Below are 24,204 nucleotides of genomic sequence, written 5' to 3' on the forward strand. Positions count from 1 at the left end.
TTATTTATTTTTTTTGTTTCTATGCATCATATCATATAGATGATAGCCCTCTTCATCAATCCATGTTCATCCTTTTTTTTTTGGTTCAATATCTATGTATATCTAGTCTATGCCAAAACAAAAAGGAACCGTAACCTCCGGGCAGAAAATTTGAATAAGACAAAGTTTCTTTCCTACAAAAAAGGGCAAATATTAAATATTAAAAAAACTTGGAACTCCACAAAAAAAAAAAAAAGAGAAGAAAAGCTGGAACCGAGCAACTTGAACAACACGTTTCATTTAAAAAAAAAAACAAATCTGGGTGTATCGGTACCCTAGGTGCAACGTAGAAGGTGCCCTGCAAAAGAACAAAAGTTAGGCCCGCACTAAGCCTATATAACTAGAGCCCAAGCTCATCAAATTCGAAGCAAAGCAAACTAAGACATTCCGATGATGACGACCCTACTAGTAGTCCTCAGCCTCAGCTTAACCATCCTTTCCTTCGGAGGTAAACAAGCTTCTTATTTTCTTTAAGTTTTTCATTTTGGTCAAACGATAGAAATACTCATTGATCTTTTCTTAAAGTCGAAGCTTCTTATTTTCTTTAATTTTAATTTAATATTTGGTCACAATAAGTGTGGTTTGTGATTACTGCATCAAATTAAGTACGGTTTACTTTGCATGGCAGGTGCACATGCAGCGACAATGTCTTTCAAAAACAATTGCCCCTACACGGTCTGGCCAGCAACCCAAACCTCCGGGAAAAAACCTCAATTATCAACCACAGGGTTCAAGTTAGCACCCCATGCTAGGTTCAAGCTACACACTCCGGAGCCATGGAACGGCCGCTTCTGGGCCCGAACTGGATGCTCCATGGACTCCTATGGAAAGTTCGTCTGTGCCACCGCAGACTGTGCCTCCGGTCAGGTCAAGTGCAACGGTAACGGTGCTATTCCGCCGGTAACTTTAGCAGAATTCAATATTCCAGCAGGCGGAGGAAAAGATTTCTACGACGTTAGTCTTGTTGATGGCTTTAACGTGCCCATGTCTGTGAATCCACAAGGCGGTACCGGCGACTGCAAGACGGCTAGTTGCCCAAAGAACGTGAACAAAGTTTGTCCGAGAGAGCTGCAAAAGAAAGGGGCCAATGGGAAAGTGGTTGCCTGCATGAGCGCATGTGTCGCATTCCAAAAGCCAAAGTACTGTTGCACTCCGCCTCAAAACACTCCAGAGACATGCCCACCGACAAATTACTCTAAGATATTCAGTCGCGCATGCCCCAACGCTTACAGCTATGCTTATGATGACAAAAAGGGTACATTTACATGCAAAGGTGGACCTAACTACGTCATTACTTTCTGCCCATGATGAGCATATATATATCTGAACTATAGAAAGGACAAGATCTTTAATAAATAAAGATAGGACTCTCCACATGTAATGTGTTGACAATTAGTCCGGCTCTATATTAAACGTTTGATCTTTAATAAAGGTAAGGCTCTCGACATGTATTTCGTAACGTGTCGATTATTATAGTTTGGCTATGTATCAAGCATTTGATTTTCAATAAAGATAGAATTGTCCACGTGGAATTGATAATGTGTCGATATTATTATTATCAATAATAAAAATAATATACTTTTGCCAACTTCAATTAAATATCAATGTTAATATCGAATATTCGGTATTTAATTAAAGATAGAATTAACGTCATGCACAAAGAATTTTTGAAAAATATATTGCACAGAATTTGTGTGAAATATATATTACTCCTCTTTCTTTATGTTACAAACAATTACAGATGATTTTATGTGGTTGAATATTCTGCCAATGCCTTTTAATGTGATCGAATGGTGTACACATGATGCAATGAGGTTCAGTAACAAACGATAACATGTCAAAATGGATAAAAACATCAACTTCAAACAAATCTACAGATTGCAAACCCGTAAAATTATTGAAAATAAATTGCAATTGGTTGAGCTCAATTGGGTGCAACTTTTCGCGAGTAGGATATGCTTAAAATATGAGAATTATGGGAGAATATTTATTTGTGGGAATTTTCAGTGTATTCCTTTCCTTGTAGGGTGTCAAATTTATAATACAATGGGGCCTTAGTGGCCAAATAAATAATAAATTTCTATTTACAATAATAAATCAAGAATTAAAGTAAATCAAATGTAATTATAATGGGAATCCTTGGTGTGTAAGGAAAGAAAGTTAATGGTCCACAAGTCACACCAACACTTTCCCACGTTGGTGTATAGATGTAGCCAATGCCCAATTGGTCCAGTGAATTGTGGAACGCTCTACGGGAAATTGCCTTTGTCAAAATATCCGCCAATTGATCCTCGGACTTTACGAAAGGAAACTGAATCACTTTAGCTTCAAGCTTCTGTTTGATATAGTGTTGATGTACCTCAACATATTTGGTGCGATCATGTTGAACTGGATTCTATGCAATAGTTATTGCAGCGTTGTTGTCACAAAAAAGATTCATTACAGATGTAGGTCTATACCCATGTTCAGTAAGCAACATCTTTAACCAAATAAGTTCGCAAATTCCTTTAGTCAGACCTCTAAACTCGGCTTTTGCATGAGATAAGGCGACCACCTTCTGTTTCTTGCTTCGCCATGTAACCAAATTACCTCCCATGAATGTGAAGTAACCAAATGTGGATTTCCTATCCGCTTTACTTCCTGCCTAATCTGCATATGTGTAACCATCAATATTCAGATGACCATGTTTTGAGAACACAAGTCATTTTCCCTGTGCAGACTTTAAATATCTAAGTATTCGAATAACTGCATTCATGTGGTCTTCACTCAGAGAATGCATAAATTGATTGAAGACGCTCACCGTATAAGCAATGTTTGGCTGAGTATGAGACAAGTAGATTAATCTTCCCACTAACCTTTGGTATCTTTCTTTGTTAGTTAGAACTTGATCTGGGTATTCTCCAAGATGATAATTCTGAACAATAGGAGTGTCTACATGTTTGCAATCCAGCATTCCTGTGTCTGTCAACAAGTCAAAGACATATTTCCTTTGAGAGAGAAATATGCCTTAATGTGATCGGACCACCTTAATCTCCAAGAAATATTTGAGACCACCTAAAATATGTCCAGTGTTCAAGTCTGATTCTTCTCAAGAGCTTTCATTCTGGCCTACTATAATATGTGGAATGTAAACATAATAATAATAAAAAAAATCACGCAAATAAATTCTTTCGTCAATGAGCATTACCATTGATTATGATTGCATCCTTTTTTTTTTTTTGTTCTACACTGCAAGTTTAATGTTCTAAAATTTGAATGTAGGCATTCAAATATGTGTTTGATGAATTGAAAAGCAGGAGACTCTTGACAGGTTCTGAACAACTTTAGGAGTGTCAAATTCTGTTCAGTTAATTCAATCTTATTGAATTGATTTGCCCTCAATCATAATCTTATTGAATTGAATTGCCCTCAATCATAATCAAGACAGCTTTGTATTAAAGCAAAGAATTAGTGGACCACCAAAGCGTGCAAGAGAGTCATACCACACAATAATTGGTTCGCATGTACAAACATTTTCAAACTAATTAACCCAATAAAAATCATTAATACAAAATAAAAGAGAAATAATAGGGTTTTTTTTTCTTTTTCCCTGGCCCTTGGAACATAAATCAATCCTCCGCCGTTCCCAATGCATGGTTGATGTTAATGTTAGGTGTCACATAAAATTTTAAATATGGAGGAAATGAAGCAACGCATGCATCAATATTGTGGCAAATGCAGGCTGTGCATGGAACTATAATGACAGTGATGTTATGCTATTATGACATGTTTCTTTTCCTCTTTAGATAACTGATTCAGAGATGCATTCTCAATTCAATAATGTCATGCTTTCTTACATGGTCAACTTCTTTATCCTAAAACTGATGATTAGTTGACCCATGGATTCAAATCTTTTCATGTTCTTTATAGAAAACATAAACAAGTATATCTATCTTTAATAGCAGTTGGATTTTAATATGGGCTAGTTGTCTTCTAACTAAATCAACAATGCATCTAGTTATACAAGAATAAAATGTATAATATTAGTATTAATTTTATTTATTTATTACAAGTGAGAGTTTAAATTATAAGAGGGAGGGGGCCGGAATTTCTCACACACACATTATCAAGGTGTCCTGTGTATTTGAACTTAAGACCATTGGTATTGCCGTGAATAGATAAGATCTAGAGTAGACTCAAAATGAAAACAAACAATAAACATATAGCAAACTAGATAAATGAAAATAACAATTATGAGAACTTTGGTGGATTTTATTGGTACAATTTTTTATCAATCAGTTGAGGGAACTAATAATCTGATAAATTACGTTACTTAAAATTGAATTATCTGTTTTCGAGGAAAGCAAAACTTTATTCAAATTCATCTCAGAAAAAGGGCCATTCTATTTTATTTAGGACAACTCATTGCTAAAGTCCAATCTAAGCAAAGCAAAAGTTGCACAAAATTCTGCATTTGATAAAGTCTTGAATCATGGACGTTGAACAGCTCAAAAGCTACTTTGGTCTCACTTTGGAAGGATTAGGGATAAAGGCGAAAGTTCTAATTTGACAAGTCAAAACTCGTTCACATAGTCACAACATGTGGTGGTGCCTCAAGAATTAAAAGTAAGGGGACCAATCTTTTTAATTATAGAATAGAGGTCCCATTTGCATTTCATTGTTGTCAAATACTTAAATCCATTCTCAGACCAAGAAACTTTAATCCTTGAAGTTCTCTAATCACTTGTTGTCAAGTGCTTAATCCAATTTGTATGTCCTTTCTTATTAATTGAGATTAAGAAGCTCTTTTTGGAGGCTCGAAATTGATATGAAAAATGGTACACTTGAAGACAATAAGTTTACCCCTTAGGTCAATGTGTGGGAAACCAACACAACCTTAATCACGCATTGATTAGGAGCATACAACATCGTTCACACGAGTAAGCAGAGCATCATGTCTCTACCATCAAATTTATTGAGTCTAAGAACCCAAATTCTTGTTTTTGTTTGTTTAACCTAAGCATTGGAGGTCAAGTCGTCAAAGTTACCTCAAATGGTGAGGAAGGATGAGGTAACGAGTTATCTTCTAAACAAAAGGACTTATCATGCTATGCATGCTTTTGACATAACTGCCACTCAAGCTTGACAAAAAATTAATTCTAAGACTTGCCCTATTTTTGAGCTTCCATTGCACTTGTGAGTGCGCACGAAAATATAAAATATTTCTTTAGAAATGCATGCAAGAGATGGAATGTGGAGAGCAGTATTAGTGTTACCCAATTATTATAGCCATTTAACTATAATCATTAATTCCCATAGATTTTTGGCCTTGCACATGTTAGACTTTCATAAATCATTATAATTAATGCTATGTTATAGAGGTCGCATCAGTAATTTCATGAATAACAACATTTAGACTCGTCAATAGCAGTTGTTGTGGAATTGACAGGTGAGAGAGAGAGTGAAGCATAGGTGTGCACAGTTTCTATTAATAGTGCTTGTTTTCATATTCTCTCTCTTCCCCTCTCTCTCTGCCCCTCTCCCCCTTGTATGCTATTGATTTTTATGTTTGAAAGCAAAAACCATGGAACACCTACCGATATATCAAAACAAAGAAAATCCCATTTGGAGTATCATAAGTAATGGTTGTTTACACCATAATCAACCGAGCATACCCAGCACCAAGAGCATCAACACCATGACACGTGTATGACTTGTGCAAAGTTGATAAATTAGTATCCATGTGACTTCTTCTCTTGAGGAGGATCTCAAAGCTAGACCTAACTCTCTTATAGATGGGCATCTCACTTGCCATCTTTATATTCGGGTCCGACATGTACAAATGTAATCATACACTATTATAATGAGAACATATGGATAGCCCATTCATTAAGGGTGAACCACGTATATCTTGTCTTCTTTACATTTAAAGTCTTTATACACATGCTTAAGGTCCTCACCTTCATTCATCATCCATCACACTTCATCACTAAGTTGGACTCAATCTTAGCCTAACCATTTTGAGCATCAACAATGGTAATAGTTTTATACTTCTAAGAGGTTTTGAGTGTTTTTGGTATCACTAACTGAAGAAAACTATGAGTCTATAAGCTTTCAAGTATATATCATGATTCATGAGATAGTATTTGTTCATGTTGTTATGTACTTTTGGCATATAAATATATATCTTTTCCTAAATTGCAGGAAATGCCTGAAGAATATAGGATGATGTTTGACATATTGGATTAACATAGTCTTAATAGTAGATCAATGGCGAAGAAAAAGGGCTGGTTTGGTTGGGTCAAGAGGTTCTTTACTTCTGAAGCAAAGACAAGGACACAAAAGGTTGGTGAATTTAAACTCTTTCTTCATTGCCTTAACATGCTTAACTGCTTAGTCTTTTGGGTAACGTTAATTAGTCCTGTTAATCTCCAGAAATCAAACGACCGGAGATGGATTTTTCGAAGACTTGAAGTACTTCATCAATACCCTGCACAGGCTGCACTGACAGCACCAGAGAGGACGCTACGTGAAGCTACGGAAGAGCAGAAAAAACATGCTTTCAATGTTGCAATGGCGACAGCAGCTGCAGCTGAGGTTGTGCGCCTTACTTCACAACCTTACCACTATTTCACAAAGTTTGACAAGAACTTGGCTGCCATTAAAATTCAAAGCGCTTATCGGGCGCATCTTGTGTACTTCTTGGAAACGTTCTCTTACATAAATACTCTGTTCATAGTCAGGCAGCTCAAAGAGTTGAATATATATTAACCATTTGTAAGTGAGAAAAATACATATAAATACGTGTGCATATATATTTAGTGTAATTTAAAGCAAGACCAAATAGATATATTTTTTAACCTTCAATTTGATCATCTGCATCTCCTAAACATAGGATGGTAACAGAGCTTTTCCGAGTTCTTTCCTGATTTGAATGTAAATTTCTCAAGTCATTGGCACTGAATTTAAATATTTTGAATGGTCTTCATTTCTAATGCAGCTGTATATACACCATTTACTTAAATCAAGCTGACCTTATATATAGCTTAAAGATGGTTGTTCTCTAAATTTTCATTGTGAAAACCCATTGGATATTTTTCTGACTTTGCATCCAATTTTATTGGCTGAATTCATAAGCACTTAGCTGAATAAGCAGTCGCATTTAGGTTGTATAACTGATTCTTTGTTTTTTTTTTTTTTTTTCGGGTTTACCTTTCCAAGTTCTGACAAGATAGCCGGAAGCTCTATGAGTCTTAGATCATAGAAATGGGGCCCTTGGTTTGAACTTTGAAAATATAACTCAGTCAAATTGATTTATGTCCTTGAAATGTGAAAGCTGAATTTGACATAATCACCACTCCTCTGTAGCATGGTCTAAAACTTTTAAGTGAAACAGGCAAGGAAAGCATTGCGAGCCTTGAAGGGACTGGTGAGACTTCAAGCCATAGTTCTGTTGAAATAACAGATTATAATCTGATTTAGATTTGGATTTTTGATATAGGGAGCTCAGGAGTTTTGAAAAGAAAATGAAGAACAGAGAGATAGATTTGAGAGGAAAATGATAGCACCCAAAATGTGAGTCTGTAATCTCACTCTTTCATTCTTACTCATTCACGCACATTACATGTTTGATATAAAACCGTTAGGAATAAGAATATTCCTTTACATCAGCACAATCCCACCATCCATTCTTCTACCCTATGAGATAGAGACACATGGCATAAACACTCACTTGAGAACTTGATGAGATAGAGACACATGGCATAAACACTCACTTGAGAACTTAGCCGTCCATTGGACTATAATCCAATGGCTCACAGTTAATTACACAGCTAAGCATGCTTAATGAACCTAAACAATCATTACAGCTAAATACACTTATATTTCAACAAGTGTTTAGCTGAAATGACACCAAGCTTCTTTCTCAAATACTCAAACCGATCTCTGGCTAGAGCTTTGGTAAATATATCTGCAGTCTGCTCTTCCATCTTGCAATACAATAGATCAATATCTCCATTTTGTAAAGCATCACGGATAAAATGGAACCGTCTGTTTATGTGTCTGGTTTTGTGATGGTGTATCAGATTCTTTGTTATGGCTATAGCTGAGGTATTATCACATAGAATTGATGTTGAACTGACCTGTTCTTCCCCAAAATCTGAGAGGACAAACCTCAACCACATCGCTTGTGCAGTTGCTTCACCTGCACTCACGATTCAGCTTCTGCAGTGGAGAGAGCTACACTGCTTTGCTTGACTGATGCCCAAGAAAAGATACCAGATCCAAGGTGAAGCGCATATCCAGACGTGCTCTTCATATCATCCTCACTTCCTGACCAATCGCTATCACAATAGCCAACTAGCACTGCTTCCTTTCCTCTTTCATAGGCTATGCCATAATCAAGTGTACCTTGTATGTACCTAAGTACTCTCTTAGCAGTAGCCATGTGTTTTCTGGTAGGACCATGCATAAATCTGGCTAAGAGACTGGCAGCAAACATAATATCAGCCTTGTTGCATCAAATACAGCAAACTCCCTACTACCTGCCTGTATAAACTTTCATCAGCTTGTTCATTACCATCCTGCTTAGACAATTTCTCATTCACTGCAAGAGGAGTGGCAATTGACTTGCAATCCTTGAAGCTGAACCTATCCAAGAGAGTCTTTGCATATTTCTTCTGATGCAAAAAAATATAAGTTTCAGTTTTTATCACACCTAACCCCAGAAAATGATATAATAGACCAAGGTCTGTCATTTCATACTGCTTCATCATTTCAGTCTTGAAATCCAACAACAATTCTCTAGAACTTCCAGTATAGATGATATCATCTACATAAAGCGAAACAATAAGAATTCCACTCTCTGCAGACTTCACATACAAAGTTGCCTCACTAAAACTCCTCTTGAAACCAGCCTTCTCGAAATAAGAGTTGATCTCTTCATACCAAGCTCTCGGAGCTTGTTTAAGACCATACAAAGCCTTCTTTAGTCTATAAACTCCATCTTCCTATTTTTAATCACAAAACCTGGTGGTTGATCAACATAAACCTCTTCATGTAACACTCCATTCAGAAATGCCGATTTAACATCCAATTGAAATAGCTTCCATCTTTTCTGTGCAGTCAAAGCTACTAAAATTCGAATTGTATCAAGCCTTGCCACAGGTGCAAAGGTCTCATTGAAGTCTATCTCAGGCTTTTGAGAGTAGCCTTTTGCCACCAGCCTTGCTTTATTCTTCTGAACAGAACCATCCAGATTTAACTTGATTTGATACACCTATTTAACTCCAATAACCGGTTTATCAGATGGTCTATCAACCAAGTCCCAAGTGTCATTCTTCTCTATCATGCTAATCTCATTTTCCATCGCTTTCTGCCAAGAATCATCTTTGACAACTTCTTCAAATGACTCAGGCTCAATGATGCACACATTGCATCTTTCATAGACTTCAGCTATACTTTTAAATTTTCTAGGAGTATGATCAAAATCTTGAGGACCTGTGACAACCTCAGTGTGTTCTGCTTCACTGTCTTCGGACATTTCTGCTTGAGCTCCATGTGACTCATCACTCTCTTTTCCATTCTTAGCAACAACATCAGTAAGTGGAATTGAAATGCTGCACTATTTTTGTGCATTTCTAGTCCCAACTACCTTCCTCATTAAAAATAACATCTCTAGAAATGATCACCTTGCCTGATTCAAGATTATATAACCTGTAACCTTTTTCACAATTGCCATAACCAAGAAACACACACTGGTTCTAGTTTGATCAAGCTTTTGTCTCTGCTGCTCTGGAATTAGAGCATAACAAAAGGAACCAAACACTCTTAGATGCTTAATTCCTGGTTTTCTTCCACTATAAGCTTCAAAGGGTGTTTTCTTCTCTAGAGCTTTAGTAGGACATCTATTCAAAACATATATAGCAGTGTTAACTGCTTCAGCCCAAAATTCCAGTGGCATGTTCTTCTCAAACATCATACACTTTGCCATTTCAACAATTGATCTATTCTTCCTTTTAGCTACCCCGTTCTGTTGAGGAGAATGAGCAACTGTCAGCTGTCTTTCCATTCCCATATCATCACAAAACTTGCTGAATTCGGTAGATGTATACTCACCTCCTCTATCACTTCTCAATTTTTTCAGTTTATAGCCACTTTGCAATTCAACCATAGATTTAAACTTCTTAAACACATTGAATACTTCAGACTTATATGTCAGAAAGTAGATCCAACACATTCGAGTACTATCATCTATAAATGTAAGAAAATACTTATTTCTTGACTTTGTAGCAGTTCGCATCGGTCCACAAACATCTGTGTGTACCAATTCAAGTGGAGTTGCAGTTTTGCTTGTTGTTTCTTTTGGAAAAGACTCCCTGCAATGTTTTCCAAAAGTGCACCCCTCACACACATTACTTATGGTTTTAATATCTGGCAATCCTAACACCATTCCTTCATTTTGTAGTAATTTTAAACTGTTGAAGTTTAAGTGTCCCATCCTCCTATGCCAAATCATAGTTGATTGATATACACTTGCTTTTAGTGCTAATTGTAACTCGGTATGAAGACTCAAAGGAAAACTTCTATTTCCTTTCATTTGTACCCTAGCCACCAGATTCGACAATGAGCCATCATCATAGACATCTGCTTTGCTATCTCCAAAAATCAGAAAGTATCCATGCTCCATCATCTGTCCAACACTAAGCAAATTCTCCTTGAGACCAGATACAAGCATTACTTATTTGATGTATCTTTTTCCCATCTTTGTTTCAACTAACAAGCTTCTTTTCCCAAGACATCAACCAACTGTCCTATTCCCATTGCAACTTTTGCAGTTATGCTCCTATCAATGTCAATCAAAACATCCTCCCTTCCAGTCATATGGTTACTACAGCCACTGTCCAAGTACCACACATCTTCCATAGGCCTTTTAATAGCTGCATTATTGACAAAAAACATAGTCGGTGAAGCAGGAGCTTGAGTTGCATAGTTCAGCTGTTGTTGTGTAGATTTCTTGCTATAGCAATCTTTTGCTATATGTCCAAACTTGTCACAGTTGTAACACTTTGGCTTCCCTTTAAATTTACATTCAACAAAATGCAACTTTCCACAATGCTTACGTGAATTCTTAGCGCCATCAGTGGATTTATTTTCCCACTTCTTGTCTCTTGTCTTCCAATTCTTTTGATCTTTAGCACTTTGCTTTCCTGTGGATTTATCAATTTTAGAACTCACACTGAGACTAGCAACTGCTTTCTCAGTTTTAGGCTCAGTGTGTCTCTCCAATCTCTGTGCAAAACCTTTCAATGAGGCAACAACCTCTTGAACTTCAATTGTATCTATATCCTTTGAATGCTCAATCACAGAACATATAGGATCATACATAGCAGGCAAACTAATCAACAATTTCTGTACTACTCTTCCCTTTAGATAAATCTTCTCCATAACTTCTTATTTGATTTATAAGATCAAACAATTTTGCAAGATAACCAGACAAAGATTCATCATCTCTCATCCTAGTATATTTAAAATCCCTTCGTAAACTTTGTAATTTTACACCTCTCACCTGTTTGTCTTCATGAAATTCTCGCATCAAGAGATTCCAGGCTCCTTTCAATGTCTCTTCATGAGCGATCCTAGGAAAAATTTCCTCAGAAACTGCTCCTTGGATCAGTCCAAGAGCTTTAGCATCTTTCATAAGTGCCTTTGTGAGAGATATCTTCTCAGCACCACTCGATTCCTCTTTTTCCTTCTTGTTCACATCAGATTCATCAGCTCCCTTCGAATATGAACTTTCTATTCCTTTCTTAACCAATTCCCAAAGCCCATGAGACTTGAAGATGGTTTTCATCCGTATGCTCCAGAACTCATAGTTCTCACCATTGAAGATCGACGCTCTCAGCTCACCACCTCCAGATCCAGCCATATTAGACTTGACCACAGAGAAATCGCAACTTCCAGAATCGATTCGAGCTCAGGAATAGCTCAATCGTACTTCACAGATTCCACGCCCAGTTTAGACGAAGGAACCTGGCTCTGAGGCCATGTTGAAATAACAGACTATAATATGATTTAGATTTGGATTTTTGATAAAGGGAGCTCAGGAGTTTTGAAAAGAAAATGAAGAACAGAGAGATAGATTTGAGAGGAAAACGATAGCACCCAAAATGTGAGTCTGTAATCTCACTATTTCATTCTTACTCATTCATGCACATTACATGTTTGATATAAAACCGTTAGGAATAAGAATATTCCTTTACATCAGCACAATCCCACCATCCATTCTTCTACCCTATGAGATAAAGACACATAGCATAAACACTCACTTGAGAACTTAGCCGTCCATTGGACTATAATCCAATGGCTCACAGTTAATTACACAGCTAAGCATGCTTAATGAACCTAAACAATCATTACAGCTAAATACACTTATATTTCAACAAGTTCGTGGCAGAGCTGTGAGAAGCCAGGCAGCTACCACTTTGAAGCGTTCTCCATCCAACAGAAGAGGTAAGGCAGAGATTTGGAAAAGGAGCATTCCAGCTGCAAATGAGGGATGCAATGACAGCGAAAAGAAATAGCTCAGTAGCCCACAAAGGGAGTTAGAAGAAAAAGAAGCAACAGTAAGTGAGATGATTCATATGGACATAGAATTGCTAATTTACGTTGGTATATATAATTGGGGAGAAAATGTTAGTTTAATGTCATTGTTTATTAAAGTTGGAACCATTTCTGTGAAGAACAGTTCTGGTGGTAAAACCTGCATTCATTGCCTGATATAGTTCTTCATTCTGTTTTCTTGTTTTCTTTTCAATGGGAGAGTTCTCCATTCTTAATTGTACTTCTGAATGGATCCTAATATAATTTGATTTCATAAAAGCCACATAACTCCTGAGTCCTCATTTGATTTACTGAAGATCTTTGTTATGGACAGCTTGAATGCAGCAGCCAGAGAGGGTGGGATTGCAGTATAATTTCAAAGGAAGACATGGAAGCCATTCGGCTAAGAAAGCAAGAGGCCATGATCAAAAGAGAGCGGATGAAGAAATACTCATTTTCTCTGCGGGTACTTTAATCTGAAATCATCTGAATTTTTTGTTTCAGATGAATACAAATAAAAAGACAGGAAAACTTATGACAAATCCAAAATGCTGTCAAAGTTCAAGCAATTCTTTTTCTTTTTATTGTCTACCATTTCCTCTTCTAACATCTATCTACCTTGTGCCATATAATTATTGTCTTTTTCAGGAAAGCAGAAATGTTCAAATGCTAAACGATTCAATGATCGACAATGCAACTGAAACCCTAACCATTCATTCAAATCTAAGTGGTTGTACTGATGGAAAGTTTGGAGGATCACAAGTTAAACTGAGACATGTGAGAAATGAAGATTCAATGGAAGGATTGAGTCCACAATTTCAATTATTACCAAGGAGATCATTTTGCAATGCAGAAGAGAACAATTCTGCTCACATCAGCATGACAGATTGATGGCATCTTCTACACTTCTTCCAACTTACATGGCCGTGACAGCATCTGCCAAGGCGAAGACAAGGTCGCTAAGCACCCCAAAGCAACGCCTAGAATTCCAGGATAGAAAGTACTCCAATCATAGCTTTTCACACAATAATGGGCTTTCTCTTTGTTCTTCATATGATGCTGAATCTATTGGGAAGCATAGTAAGAATGGATGGGGTTCATTGGCAGATATATTCAAGCAATATCACCATTAACAAGTCTGTGAAGTTAAGAAGTCAACTTTTGTTGTGGAGATTAATGGGAAGTTCAGTATTAACAGTGATTTGAAAACATCTATCAGACAATTTTCACCGTGAAAAAGAAAAAATCTTCTAAAAACTTTGCTCTGAGTACTGGTTTTACAAGTGGCTGAAGTTCATATTCGGCGAAATTTTCAAAGGTGAAGATGCTTTTTTTGACCCCTAAATACTTAGCAAGAAAGATTTCAACAAGTTGTTCGAAAAGGCATTGCAATATCTCTCATTGCTGGTAATGCTCATTTTATACTTGTCAATTGAGGACTTAATTTCTTATTCTTTTTTGGAGGATTTGGTGTTAGGAGTTTCCTGTAAGATGATAATGCAATGAAAAAGCGATGGTGTGTTGGAGTGCAATTAACATCTCCCATCTCCCTTTACTTTACATGGCCAAATATTTATAAACATGGCATTTAATTTTAGAGTGAGCTAAAATGGGATTGATGCTAGAAGGAAATATAATTAAAGAGCCAATCTGTTGCTGCCCACTTCCTCATATGATAGAGCATATATCAATTACATTTCACCAATGTCAACCCAAGAGTTACGGGTTAAAATAGGTCATAGGTCCATTATAAACCTTCATTGTATCATAAGCGAAGTAGGCCTAATAAGGAAAGGATTAGAGAGGTTGATGATGTGAACAATTCAAGCAGAAGCAGAGAATGCCAATATATTCACAAATCAATTGGATAATGAAGCTGCTGTACGCTTACAATATATAGGCATATAAAGATGCCCTAGATAAGTAAAAGACCTAACTACCCTTAAAAGACACCGACTCAAATATATATTAATATTGGCTATACTCGTCACACCCCCTGTCAAACTCATGATGTTACAGTATTAAGCATCGAGAGTTTGCTAAGAAGAAAGTGGAAGCGAGCAAGAGTGTGAGACTTGGTCAAGAAGTCGGCCAATTGCATGGTGGAGGAGACAAAAGGAAGAGACACTACTACATTTTACTATTTACGCGACGAGACTTTGCGTGACGAAGACGAATTCGTCACGCAAAATTCACTCCTGCGACGGAAAGAAAAATTCGTCGTGCAAAAACACAAAATCTTGCGCGACGAAATATTTGGTCGTGCAAAGATACTTAGAACGACAAACAAACGAATCGTCGCGCAAAGTGGGGAAGAAAAACCAGGTTAATTTTTTGGCGCCAAATATTTGCGCAACGTTATAGTTCGCCACGCAAGGTATCCTGGCGTGACGGTAATAAATTTCATCGCGTAAAAGTGGACAGGAAAAATTGCGATACGGATTTTTTGGCGGCAAATGCTTGCGCGACGGAAATAGAGTTCGTCGCGCAAAGTGTGATGTCAGCACGATCTCGGGCGACGGAAATTTGTGTATGCGCGATGCCGTTTAGGGTTTGCGCGACGGAGATTTGCACGATGAAGGAGATATTTTCGTCGCGCACAATTCCGATGTTGATAGATCTTTGCATGACGAAAAAAGGTTATTTTATGCGCGAAAAAATTGTTTTGCGCGACGAAAATGATGTTTCGTCGCGCAAACTCCTTCTTCTACATATCTGCATTCCGCCATTGCAGAGTCATAATGCAAAATTTTACAAAAATTTTAAAAATCTGTCAGGCTGTGTCTGCTGCCTCTGCTGGAAATTCAATACGCTCATTGGGTAAGTATTATTTGTTGTTTGTTTAAAAGTATTAATGTAAATTCGTACTAATGGTATTAATTTTGTTCTCATTATAGATATTTGTAATTTGCAATTGTAGAGAACGATTGAGAAGGTATGTTATTCATTTTATATTAAATTATTTACATTATGTTGAACTTAGTTTGTTATATTTATATTTTTTGTTGTGAAATTATATTTATATTATGTTGTTAAATTGTGTGTGTCGTAGCACAATGTGTTGTGATGTACGGAATGGAATGGAATGATTGAGAAACGTTGTGGGAGACAATTGAAAATGTTGGATTTCATTTAGTAAGGAATGAAATGATTGAGACATATAGCATTTGGAACCTTCACGGGGAACAATTAGACCATGCTTCGTCTTCAAATGCCATAAGAGTGGACAATGTTGAACCTATTGTGGATTACAATGATCAAGTCATGGATATTATGCAAGATTCTTTTCCATTTGCATCGACCAACATTAATCAAGAAGGGGAAGATGACGTGCCTACACCAATAGACAGTGCAGAGTTTGAACAATATGAAAAATTGTTAAAAAATGCTAACCAAGAGTTATACTCGGGTTGCGAGAGTTTTTCCGTTCTCACGGCCATTGTGGAGCTAATGCACGGAAAAATAAAGTATCGTATGTCAAACCTGTTTTTGATTACTTTTTGGGGGTTTTCAAGAGAATGCTTCCGACGAACAATTGTTTGCCGAAAGACCATAAACACGCGCAGAAGGTGTTGAATAGTCTGGGATTGGGTTATGAAAAAATTCACGCTTGCAAAAACTGTTGCATGTTATTCTACAAAGAGCATGAAACGTTGGATACATACCCTATATGCAATGAGTCGAGGTTCAAAATGATATATCAGAATAGAACGACTAAGATCCCTAAAAAAGTCATGCGTTATCTACCCCTGAAACCTAGGTTGCAGTGATTGTATATGTAGAAGCATAATGCCCCAGACATGAGATGACATAAGGAAAAATGGGTAGACGATGATGTGATGCAGTATCCTGCAGATGGGGAGGCATGGAAAGACTTCGATCGAACGTTCCCCGAGTTTGCTGCTGATCCTTGAAATGTTAGATTGGGACTTGCCACTGACGGATTCAATCCGTATGGGGTTCTAAACCAACACCACAGCACTTGGCTGATTTTCGTATTCCCATATAATTTGCTGCCTTGGAAATGAATGAAAAAAGAATATATGATGATGACTGTTTTGATAACTGAGGATCCTGGCAAGTCAATCGATGTTTACTTAAGGCCGCTGGTTGATGAGCTAAAGGATTTATGGACAAACAGTGTTCGCACGTACGATAAATCAACTGGGAAGATGTTCACTTGCGGGCAGCAGTTATGTGGACTGTGAATGATTTTTCAGCATATGCAATGGTTTCTAGGTGGAGCACAAAAGGTTATATGACATGTCATATATGCAAGGAAGATGTAACTTCTGGTTGGCACGCTGAAAAAGTTTGTTACCTTGGTCATCGGAGGTGGTTGCCATCGGACCACGAGTGGAGGGAAAAAGATAAAGAGTTCGACGGGAACACAGAGCGTCGCCTCAGACCTAGAGAATGGTCTGGTGATGAGATATTGGACCAGCTTAACCCTTTGGATTTTGCTCCATTCGGAAAAACAGTTAGTCAGATCAGACCTTCTACACATATGAACTGGACTCACAAGCCTATGTTTTTTGAGCTCCCATATTGGTTGAAATTCAAATTGAGGCACAATCTAAACGTGATGCATGTTGAGAAAAATGTATTCGACACATTGGTGGGCATGATTCTAGATATCGAGGGCAAGACAAAGGACACGATCAAAGCTCGTCTTGATTTGGAAAGAATGGGCATACGAAAGGGTTTATGGATGAATAGGAACAGCGATAAAGCTAGAAGGGATCTTGCATTCTTTTCTATGAAACCGAATGACAAGAAAGAGTTTCTAAAGTTTGTATCATCTGTAAAGTTTCCCGATGGGTATGCTTCTAATATCGCACGTTGCGTGAATGTTGATGGGGGTAAATTTACTGGACTTAAGAGCCATGACTACCATGTGTTTATGCAACGCCTACTTCCTGTGGGTATTCGACACCTATTGCCGGAAGATGTAGTGAAGCCAATCATGTTGTTGTCCAGATTTTTTTCCCAACTGACGGTAAAAACATTGCGAAAGACTGACATGTTTAAGTTGCGCCATGACATTATCCAAGTCCTATGCAAGTTTGAGATGATATTTCCTCCAGCTTTCTTCACAAGTATGATGCACGTGATGGTTCACTTGCCAGAAGAGGCATTGCTTGCTGGTCTTATCAACTATCGCTGGATGTATCCAATAGAAATGTATATAATCCTTATCGTTTGTGTATGCATCATTATCAAATGCTTGCTAATTTGTATCATATCGTTTTATTTTGGCAGGCTTCTCGGAGAGCTAAAAAAAAATGTACACAATAGGGCGAAGCCCGAAGGATCAATTATAGAGGCTTGGGTTCAATATGAGACACTTACTTTCTGTGGAATGTATTTAAAAGATGTGGAGACGACTTTTACTCGTCATCAGCGCAATAATGACGGAGGTATGAGAAATGAAAAACTTTCTGTTTTTGCCCAAAGCGCACGACCCTTTGGAGATCGTGGATCGGAGTCCCGGATACTGAAATTGCAAACCATAGGTCAAACTATGCTTTTAATTAATTAGTTCAAATTCTTAATGACATTGTATGTGCTTAAGTATATATTCTTAAATTTGATTGATTTGTATGTGTATTAATGAAATTGTGCAAATGTCAGACTTGATTAGACGTCGTAGGGATGTGACGACTACACCAAGTTCGGAGCCCGGCTTAGCGGCATCGCAGACAACGATCCGGCATTGATGGACCAGGACCACGTGCTAGTTGGTCCCGGGATCCCAGGCCCTTGCATCATCCGCTTCATTGGTGGTGCAGCCTGTGAGCGCTAAGGCGGTGGCACCGCCCGCCACCACCGACACCATATCGACCGCGATCGGTGCCTCGTGGTCACAACCGGTATATATCCTTCAACTGTAGTTCTTTTTAATTTTTTAATTGGGAATTTTATAGTTAAATTTGTTATTTATTTAACATTATTGTCATATCTCTTTGCAGCCAAGAAGAACACCCTAGGGCCGTGTCGCACTGAAACGGCGAAGGTCACCGGGTGACCAACAATCGACAAGAACGAATATGACGAGCGCCGTCGGGCTGCACTGATGGCGGAGTTGCATAGCTCCTTGGCCCACGACATTGGCCACGTCGTTCGGACCCATTGCCCGATTCAATGGAAGTCTTGGAAGGTCATGCTTGACGAGATCAAGATGGAGGTTCGCGTCCAGTTGTCGGTATGTATCCTGCCTTTTAATTATTTTTCTTTCAAACTTTATATATTTTTATTACTTAATGTATGTAATTAATTTATTGCAGACGAACTATAACTTAGAGGACCTCGAAGAGGAGTCGTTGGCGTACGTCAACAGACTCTTTCGCTAAGAGGTACAAGCAGTGGAAGAGCGACTTGTACCACCATTTTCAGGCATTTAATGATCCGCAAGTCGCTCTTTAGGAGTGCCCGAAGGAGCTTGAGGGGCGGGAGGATAGTTGAGCGTGGCTCTGTGCTCATTTTCAGGCGCCCGATCATGTGGTATTTTTTTTAATAATATTTGTTTAATTTTTACATATTTCTTATTAATGTTTATTTTATTTTTTATATTTCATTATTATTAAATTTTTTATATTTCAACTAATAAGTTTTATTTTTTGTATAACAGAATAAAGCCCAAGTGAATATAGGAAGAAGAAGACTCTTCTCCACCATTTCGGCTCCATGCCCTTCTCATATAGGATGAATGCATGGCAGCGAGTAAGAATAAAATAATTTATATTTAATTTTTAATACGTCATTATTATTAATTTATTTTGTTCATACTAATATTTTTCTTCTCTTGTTCAATTTAGGGGGGGTTGAAATTCCCAGAGATCGACGTCTTTGGTGACGTTTATGTTCGACTTGGGAATGAGTTGGCCGAGTCCCTTCATGTAAGTATTATTTAATTTTAATTCTTATGTTACGCATCAATTTATATGCATGTTTTAATTTATATTTTATGTAATGTTAAACAGACGGCGATGGTGGAGAGGAGCCAGTTGGTTCTTCAGGAGTCCGCCTCTCAACTTCCTCCCGAGACTCGATCGAGTCTGTAGATCCTCTACGGTATGCTGGATTTCAGATTTTGACGGAGACGTTGGATCAGACTCTCGGGAGGAGGCCGGGAACATATTGTAGGGGATGGGGAATGCTCTACAGAGGGAACCTCGATCGCGGTCATCGTCGAGGGAAACAATCAGGTGACTGTTTTGACATCACGGGTTGCCGAGCTTGAGGGTTGGATGTCGGTGATTCTGCAGTCCCTCGGTCGGTCGAGCATTCAAATCCCAAATTTTGGTACGCCGACCTTCGAGCGTCTACCCCGAGCATTCCCACTGCACCACGGCCCCTGAGGCGCTGACCTCCGAGCCGCTGTGGCGACGACCATGTAGATTTTGGAACATTATTTGATTAATTTTTTATTTTCATAATTATTTTTAAAATATTTCTCGTATACATATTTTTTTTTATATAATAAATGTTTTCTTTACGATTAATCTTTTTATTGCAATTTCATTTTAATAAAAAAAAAACCAAATTTATTTTTTTTACAAAATTAAATACACTTAATTTAATCATGCGCGACGAAGTCTTTCGTCGCGCAAATGTCTGGGACACGAATCTCGCGCGATTGTTCGTCGCGTAGTCTTGGTGCGACGAATACCCTTTTGTCGCGCAAACGTTTGTGCGTCGGACATTTGTGTCGTCTCGACACGTTTTCAGTAACGAAGGTGCTACGTCGCACTTTTTGCGCGACGAAGGAAAAAATTGGTCGCGCAAAGTCTTTCTTCACGATCTTTGCGCGACGGAGTGTGCACGACAAAACTTATGTCGCGTAGAATTATGTGCGACTAAAGTTAGCTTTGTGCGACGAACTTGCCTTCGTCGCGCAAAGCCTAAAATGTAGTAGTGAGAGATAATGCCTTGCTGGAAATGATGGGGAACAAAGTGACAGTCCAACTTGATGTGCTTTGTGCGCTCATGAATGACAAAGTTGTGAGCAATTTGAATGACACTTTTATACACAATACATAGGAGTAGGCATCGAGAGAGAAACATCCATATCTTGAAGCAACCACTGAAGCCAAACAATTTTAGTAGCAGTAGAGGCCATAGCACGATACTTAGCCTTAGCAGAAGAATGAGAAACAACTGATTGTTTCTTACTCTTCCAGGAGATAAGGGAATCACCAAAAAAAATGTAATAACTAGTAGTAGATTTCCAATCAAAAGGATCGCCAGCCCAACCGGCATCAGAAAAGGCTCAAACCTCCAAAGTTGAGGTGGAAGGAAGTAATAAGCTTTGAAACAACGTCCCTCAAAGATAGCGTAAAATGCGAATCACAGCAGCCCAGTGAAGAGTAGTCGGAGAAGAGACAAACTGACTAGCAATATGAACGACATATGCAATATCAGGGCGAGTAATAGTGAGATAAACCAAGCTCCTAACAATAGTACGATAAAGAGTAGGATCATCCAAAGGGGCACCATTAGAAGGAGTATAATGCACATTGAGCTCAAGAGGCGTATTAGCAACTCTAGTATCTGTAATATGAGTTTTCTAAAGAACATTAGTGGCATACTTAGACTGAGAAAGGAGATAACCTTTAGGGGAAGATGCAACTTCAATGCCAAGAAAATAACGCAAGGGACCTAAATCCTTCATTTCAAATTGATCATGTAAAGCCAATTTTAATTGGGTGATACCATCCAACTTATCACCCGTAAGAATCATGTCATCAACATAAAGGAGGAGAAGGATACAACGAACAGAGGTAGAACGAACAAACAAGGCAGGATCTTGAGAACTTGATTGAAAACCAAGAGAACCAATAACCAGCAGAGAATTTCTCAAACCAAGCACGAGGAGCTTGTTTAAGACCATAAAAGCTTTCTGTAAATGACACACCTCCCCGGGATTATAACGAACACCTGGAGGGGGAACCATATACACATCCTCGAAAATATCCCCATTCAAAAAAGCATTGTTAACATCCATCTATGATAAAATTCATTGATGAACTGATGCAACAACAAGTAAGGTACAAACATAAGTCATCTTGGCCACTAGAGCAAAGGTCTCTTCATAATCAATGCCATATTCATGTGTAAATCCCTTAGCAACCAAATGAGCCTTATATCTCTCAAGTGAACCATCAGACTTAGTCTTAATTTTATAGACCCATCGACATCTAACTGCATTTTTACCGGGAGGAAAAGGAACCAAATCCCATGTGCCAGTTTTATGCAGAGCAGAAAGTTCTTCATTCATAGTCTGTTGCCAAAGAGGATTACATATAGCCTCCTTGCAGAAGGTGGGTTCAGAGAGAGTATGTATAGAGGATAAGAAAGAAGTGAAATCATGAGAACAACAAGAATAACTAAAGTCATTAGAAGAATAACCAAACCGATGAGGGGGCTTATGAGTGCGCGAAGGATAACGAGGTGCTTTTGGATCCACATCCACAGAAGCTGAAGCAGGCGCCAAAGGAGAAGAAGGATTATTAGTGTAAGAACTTATGACATGTTTGTTGCGAGAATACACTTGAGTAATAGGAGGAGAAGTAACACAAGGATTAGAAGGGGACACTACTACATTTAACTATTTGCGTGACGATACTTTGTGCGACGAATTCGTCGCACAAAAGACAATCCAGCAATGAAAAAAATTATTCGTCACGCAAAAAGATGAAAACATGCGTGACGAAAAGTTTGGTCGTGCAAAGATTCTTAGCTTGACAAACAAATAAGTCGTCGCGCAAAGTGGCGAAGAAAAACCCAGGGTTTTTTTTTTGGAACCAAACATTTGCATGACGACAACTTTGGTCGCGCAAAGTATCTTAGTGTGACAAATAAAAGATTGGTCGCGCAAAGTGGGGAAGGAACACCTGGGTGTATTTTTTTGGCGCCAAATATTTGCGCGACTATAATGATCGTTGCGAAAGATATCTTTGCGTGACAGTTTCGAATTTGGTCGCGTAAAGGTGAACAGAAAAACGTGCGATACCTTTTTTTTGGTGTCAAATACTTGCACGACGAAAGTATGATTCATTGCGCAAAGTTTGATGTCGGCACTTTCTTGTGCGACGAGAATTTGCGCTTGCGCGACGCATTAAGAGTTTGCACAACGAAGGTTTGAGTGACGACAAAGAAATTTCGTCGCGCAAAACTCCGATGTTAACAGGTGCTTGCGCGACGAAAATGTTGTTTCATCGAGAAAAAACCGTCGTCTACATCTCTGGATTCTGCCATTTCGAACCTTCCTTTGTCTGTGCTGCTGCCTTTACTAGGAATTTAATACGCTCATTGGGTAAGTATTATTTGTTATTTGTTTAAAAGTATTAATGTAAATTCGTACTAACGGTATTAATTTTGTTCTCATTATAGATATTTGTAATTTGCAATTGTGGAGAACGATTGAAAAAGTATTTTATTTATTTTATATTAAATTAATTACATTATGTCGAACTTAGTTTGTTATATTTATATTTTTTGTTGTGAAATTATATTTATATGATATTGTTAAATTGTGTGTGACGTAGCACAATGTGTTGTGATGTACGAAGTTAATTGAAATTAACTTCGTACTTTTATTATTATGTTTTAGTAACACTTAGTTTCCCGTTCGAGATTAGTTGGATTTCGTGCATGGATGCGTAAAGCATGACTGCGGTCCAATTAATTCTTGAATTGTCCCATTATTTGGACAGTTTGGTAATCCATAGTGTTGTCACGTAATCTATGGCCACAGGATTAGATTTAGATTGTGGAGATTTCGATGTCATCTCGCACGTTCTTCGGGTGGTACATAGGTATTCATACCTATGCCCATCTCAAGAACTGTATCGAGATGCTGCCGAAATTTATCCACATCGAAATCTAATCTCATGTAGTCATAGGATACGTGACAGGACTATGCATTCTCGAATGGGATAGGGCTCTTACTGGAGGCATAAGGTGACATTATAACTTCGTATGAAGTTGTTGTGATTGTTGTGTTGTGATTGTGGTTTCAGGAATTATAAGCAGAAGGTGGATACAGAACCCGAATAGATGCGCAGACGAATACTTGGATGGAATCGAGGATTTTATTGAGTTTGCACGTAGACACAACCCGGGTGCAACTAGAATCCGGTGTCCTTGTAGGAGGTGTAACAACACGTTGTGGGAGACAATTAAAAATGTTGGCTTTCATTTAGTAAGAAATGGAATGATTGAGACATAGAGCATTTGAAACCTTCATGGGGAACAATTAAACAATGCTTCGTCTTCAAATGCCACAAGGGTGGACAATGTTGAACCTATTGTGGATCTTAATGAACAAGTCATGGATATTATAAATGATGCTTTTCCATTTTGCATCGACTAACATCAATCAGGAAGGGGAAGATGACGTGCCTACCCCAATAGACAGTGCAGAGTTTGAATAATATGAACAACTGTTAAAAAGTGCCAACCAAGAGTTATACCTAGGGTGCGAGAGCTTTTCCGTTCTCACGGCCATTGTGGAGCTAATGCATGGAAAATAAAATATCGTATGTCGAACCTGTGTTTTGATTACTTTTTAGGGGTTTTCAA

At 38.0% G+C, this 24,204-nt stretch overlaps 1 protein-coding gene and 1 pseudogene across 2 annotated transcripts; both read left to right on the top strand.

Moving 5' to 3' along the window:
- Positions 1-334: 334 nt before the first annotated feature.
- On the top strand, positions 335-1,571 carry LOC103339264 (glucan endo-1,3-beta-glucosidase-like). The gene is made up of 2 exons (XM_008242538.3): positions 335-487; positions 668-1,571. The coding sequence occupies exons 1-2, from the start codon at positions 430-432 to the stop codon at positions 1,345-1,347; spliced, it is 738 nt and encodes a 245-aa protein (XP_008240760.2). The 5' UTR covers positions 335-429; the 3' UTR covers positions 1,348-1,571.
- Positions 1,572-5,550: 3,979 nt separating this feature from the next.
- LOC148914826 (protein IQ-DOMAIN 12-like) lies at positions 5,551-14,124 on the top strand (annotated as a pseudogene). The gene is made up of 8 exons (XR_016122819.1): positions 5,551-5,663; positions 6,223-6,363; positions 6,454-6,711; positions 7,415-7,465; position 9,891; positions 12,463-12,641; positions 12,953-13,084; positions 13,267-14,124. The product of XR_016122819.1 is annotated as a protein IQ-DOMAIN 12-like (transcript).
- Positions 14,125-24,204: the final 10,080 nt, after the last annotated feature.

The sequence above is a fragment of the Prunus mume genome, linkage group LG8 (assembly GCF_029339155.1).
Source record: "Prunus mume cultivar Tortuosa linkage group LG8, ASM2933915v1, whole genome shotgun sequence".
In the NCBI taxonomy this organism is placed as follows: domain Eukaryota; kingdom Viridiplantae; phylum Streptophyta; class Magnoliopsida; order Rosales; family Rosaceae; genus Prunus; species Prunus mume.